Genomic DNA, 4,770 nt, shown 5'->3' on the forward strand with positions numbered 1-4,770 from the left:
CCTTTGTGTTCAACTGGAAGTTGATTCATTACTAATTTTGTTTAGAGGAGGTTTCTATTCATTATTTTATTTATCCTAAAGTGTTGACAACATACGACAAAAGATTTGTTTTACTTCATTTATCAAAAAGCTGGCAAACTGGGAAATGTTCAAAGTCCTGAAAAACACTTAATTGTGAGCCATATCATGTTTTCTCTGGACATTCTGATCATTAGCTATCCTTCTTTCAAAGGACTGATCTTCAGAATGCTTCTGCTAGGTTTGTGTTAGGAAGCTGAAGTAAATACAGAGCATCCAAACACAGTTGAGAAACCAAAGTTTTATTTGCAAAATATACTCTTGATATCATGTAACTTTGTTTTGTATGAAAGAAAGTAAAGTGGCTTTGATAATTACACTATAATAAATAAGACATAATCTCTCCCCAAATTTAGCAAACATAGGATGAGCTGGGTAATAAGCTGTGTAAAGCTTTTTACCTCTACATTTCCTTGGGAAACCCTGTTAGTGATCGATTTTGATCTTTCTTCTTCACTTCTGCCCAGATGTCTGACAAATCTTGGATAAACTGCTGGATCTGAGAGCAAGGAAGAGGAAGGTCAGATTTGTACAATAAGGGGTGACTTCCTAAGAGCACAAGATTGAATTTACTGCTGCTTTAGAACTTCTGGTATGGCAGATATCACTTGGGGAGGAGAGGCAAGAAGCATCTTTCTCCAAATGCAAATAGTCATCATTTAATGGTCACCATTGTGATTGGCAATTTAGTTATTAAACCAAGTAGTCACTAAGTGAAACTGTGATTGTGATTACAGTCTTACTTCAGTTTTCATTTTATTATTTATTAATTAATTAATTCGGTTTATATACCGCCCTACTCCCGAAGGACTCAGGGCGGTTTACAAGGCAAAATTTAAAAACAATACAATATAAAATAAAAATTAAATTAAATTAAGTCTAGCCCCAAAAAATTAAAATCACAATTTAAAAACATTAAAACCCCTCAGTCCAGACCAGATAGCTCAAAGAGCCAGGTTTTTAGGTCCCGGCGAAATGAACGAAGGTCGGGGGCAGTCCGGAGTTCTGTTGGCAGTTGATTCCATAGGGCAGGCGCGCCCACAGAGAACGCCCTCCCCCTGGGGATCGCCCGTCGGCAATCCTTGACCGGCGGTACCCTGAGGAGGCGCTCCCTGTGGGAGCGCGCATTTTACAGATCTGTGAAGTTCATAAATGCAAGGATTGGTCATAAAGTTACTTTTTCATTACCAAACCTTTCCAGCTGATCACCGGACTTCTGTGGCCATTTCTCTTTGACTGCCGAGACTCTGCTTGAATCAATTAAGCTTTGGGGCTGCACTAGTCAGGCCCTGAAGCTTTTACAGAGATGATATCAGGAACTGATGCTTTGTTGGAGCGCCTTTCTGACACCTTATGTACAGTTCTACTTTTTGAGGGTTTTGGCTAGATAGTTGAGATAACCAAACTGGAGCAAAACAAAATTCTGTACAGACCAGGATATGTGCTAAGTCTACTCCTAAGCCCAAAGGGATTCCAGGCCCAAAGAGAGCTTTTCTGGACCACAGGCAAAACATACTTTTGCCCGCCCCCAAATTTGGATAGTTTGGTAGAAGAAGAAAGAGAGGTCATCATCCATGCATACCATATCCAGCTGCCTATGAGTGTCTTCCAGAGGCACCATTAAAGCCTCCTTCATCTGCTTGTTTACACTCTGGTAAAGATTCAGTGTCGCCATCTTGATAGTGCCCAACATCAAGGTTTTCTTTGCAGCAGTGTTCTGGATATGAGCCCAGCGGGACTCCTAAGGAGGAGACAGAGGCAGCAAAGAAAACATGGACCGAATTTTGATGAACTCAACTAATTTCTACTTATATTATAAAATGGTCACCAAATACCATCTGAGGAACATGGCACAGCAAGCAACCAGCCTAGAGAGATTCTCTAAGCCTACTTAGAGAATGGTAAACAGAACAGCCTAAGCCATTCATGGTTGGCCTGCTCTCTGAGCATGGAGCTCTGCCTTCTATCCCTCCTAATAAACCAGCGTTGACAGCAATAGATTGTTCTTGGCTTCCGAGCCTATGGTTTGCTCACAGGTTTTCCTGAGAAAGAAAGTAGTACAGGTAGCCCTCCACTTATGACCACAACTGAGCCCAAAATTTATGTTGCTATGTGAGACATTTGTTAAGTGAGTTTTGCCCCATTTTATGACCTTTCTTGTCACAGTTGTTAAGAGTATCGCTGCAGCTGTTAAGCTAATAGCAAGTTTGTTAAGTGAATCTAGCTTCCCCCTTGACTTTGCTTGTCAGAAGGTCATAAAAGGTGATCACATGATCCCAGGACACTGCAAAGATCATAAATTAGAGTCAGTTGCCAAGTGTCTTGAATTTTGATCACATGACGATGGGCGATGCTGCAACAGTTCATAAGTGTGAAAAATGGTCATAAGTCATTATTCAGTGGTAATGTAACTTTGAATGGTCACTAAATGAACTGTTGTAAGTGGAGGACCACCTGTAGCCTCACCCCACCTGCTTACCCAGGCAATGACATCACTACGGGCATGGTCAAAGCGCAGCTGCAGGCGGGCCAGCTCATTGTTGTGTTGCAGAATCTCATCGTCTTTTTCCTCTTTGTAGCGGGCCAGGCGCACCTTGGCTTGTTCAATCAACTCCAGCCCCTCCTGGGCCGACTGCAGGAGATCCCGGTGCATCCCAACTAGGGTTTTATAGCGTCCAATGACTTCCCGGATTTCTTCAAACTGCAGACAATGCCTTAGGTTACAACTATCCTGAGATGGCAATCCTTTTTTAACTGACAATCAAGGAAGGATAACAACTAAATAATGATAACTTAGACGCCCTGATGTCAGGTAGGGAATCTTTACTAAGGCGTAAACTTGATCAGGTTCAGAGAAATGCACAGTCAGAGATGAGCTTGCTTATCACTCCTTCATACTGGATGCAGTAGAATTAAGCTGTACTTTGCACATATGCAATACACATAGTGGGGAAAAAATCTTCAGGATAGAAATTTACCAGCAGTGCTCATGTAACCTTATATATCCTGAGATGGGATACTTTTCCATGACCTATTCTGTAATTCAGACTTCACTGCTTAATAATATATATCACTGGCAAAACAATGTTCAATGAACTATGAGTTTCTGGTGATGTGCTGTGGGGACAGTCAATTGCTACTAAATGTTTTGTACTGAACTATACTTGGTTGACCCAAGCATTAAAGAAGAAAGCAAAATATGTCGCTGATCTAAGACAATTTTTCCCAATCTAATGATTTTTACCTTTGTTGGAGATTGAATTTTTGCCATATGGGGTTGAAATTATGGGGGTTAAGTACACTGGGAGAATATCAGGTCGGAGAAACTGCCCCTAAGACTTTCCTTAGCAATTCTTTTCTTATACATACCTCAGAGACTTGCACCACCTTCTCCAAGTACTTGTTGAAGATTGAGTATTGCTGTAGCTTGTTGTAGAGCTTTTGGTGCTGCTGTTTCAGAGCTGCAATCTCTAACTTGACCTTGGCGAGCTCCTTCACACGCTGCTTCTTCAGTTCTCGTTCCTTGTTGGCTTTTTTCAGAGCTCTGATCCGTTTCTGGTCATTCTCCTAAAAATCCCCATATTGAATATAGCTCCCACACCCAGATGACCCAGACAAAGACAAATAACAAGGGCAAGAAGCAAAAAGGGGAGGGGCAGGGAAAAGGTAATTGGAAATGTTATGGTCTCCATGGAATATATGCGAATGACAGTGTTATTTAAGAAATTGCCTTAAATCAGGTCAGGATAATGGCCTAATAATGAATCTCCAGGACCTCAAGGGGAAAAAAAATGCCCTAACATTTTTTTTTACTTTATCCTGTTATTGGAGAGCCGCTGAGACGCAGTGGTTAGAATGAAGTATTTCAGGCTAACTCTGCCCACAATCTGAAGTTCAATCCTGACCAGCTCAAGGTTGACTCAGCCTTCCATCCTTCTGAGGTCAATAAAATGAGGGCCCAGATTGTTGGGGGCAATATGCTGACTCTGTAAACTGCTTAGAGAGGGCTGCAAAGCACTGGCATATAAGTCCAAGTGCTATTGCTATTGCTGTTGGAGATGAAATTGAACCTGCAGTCTTTTGTATACAAAGCCATTTTTTTCTGACTGAGATATGGCACCACAGTGGTCCACTAGATCCCATGAAAGCCTGGAGCCCATTAATAGCTAGTATATGTTTAGACTGCATTCTTCTTGTCTTTTTGTTCTTATCATTTCTAAATTGTTTTAAATTATTTTTAATGGATAAATTATGTTGATTATTTAGTTTTAAATAAATAGTGAGATAGATAGCTATATAAACTATAAGTCTATAAGTCAGTCTAATCCTTGGCTGGCCCTAGTGTAGCTCAATATGAGACTTAAAAAAGGCCCCTTCTAATTATGGTGGCCCCTTCTTTGTTGATTTTTCTAAAATTACTAAAAACCCAGAGATTTCAGAGCATTCCTCTGGCTTGGAGTTTCTCTTCATTTTTTATTTTTCTCATATAATATTATTGTGGTTCTATTTTTCTGCCATCATCATCATTGCAAAAGCTCCACTCTGCCTGGTCCATTGGCAACAGAGAGAAAACTTTTAGGAGTGGCATCTCAGCAGTGATGTGTAACCTGGCTATTTTGAAAAAAGTTTTTAACAGCCCTGGGGCAAGGCTGGATGGTGAGCCTCACATAAGATTCTGTATTGTGGTTTGTA

The 4,770-nt window shown here is 40.8% G+C and overlaps 1 protein-coding gene across 1 annotated transcript in view; it reads right to left on the bottom strand.

The window, feature by feature from the left end:
• Nucleotides 1-481: 481 nt before the first annotated feature.
• CCDC42 (coiled-coil domain containing 42) overlaps nucleotides 482-4,770 on the bottom strand; it is a gene marked incomplete at both ends in the record, with an annotated part of 7,375 nt that continues 3,086 nt past the window's right edge. The window contains 4 exon segments of the mRNA XM_083353384.1: nucleotides 482-577; nucleotides 1,661-1,819; nucleotides 2,558-2,779; nucleotides 3,448-3,645. Of these exon segments, the coding sequence (XP_083209510.1) occupies nucleotides 482-577; nucleotides 1,661-1,819; nucleotides 2,558-2,779; nucleotides 3,448-3,645 (675 nt within the window).

This window comes from Vipera ursinii (genome assembly GCF_947247035.1).
Source record: "Vipera ursinii genome assembly, chromosome: 2".
Lineage (NCBI taxonomy): Eukaryota > Metazoa > Chordata > Lepidosauria > Squamata > Viperidae > Vipera > Vipera ursinii.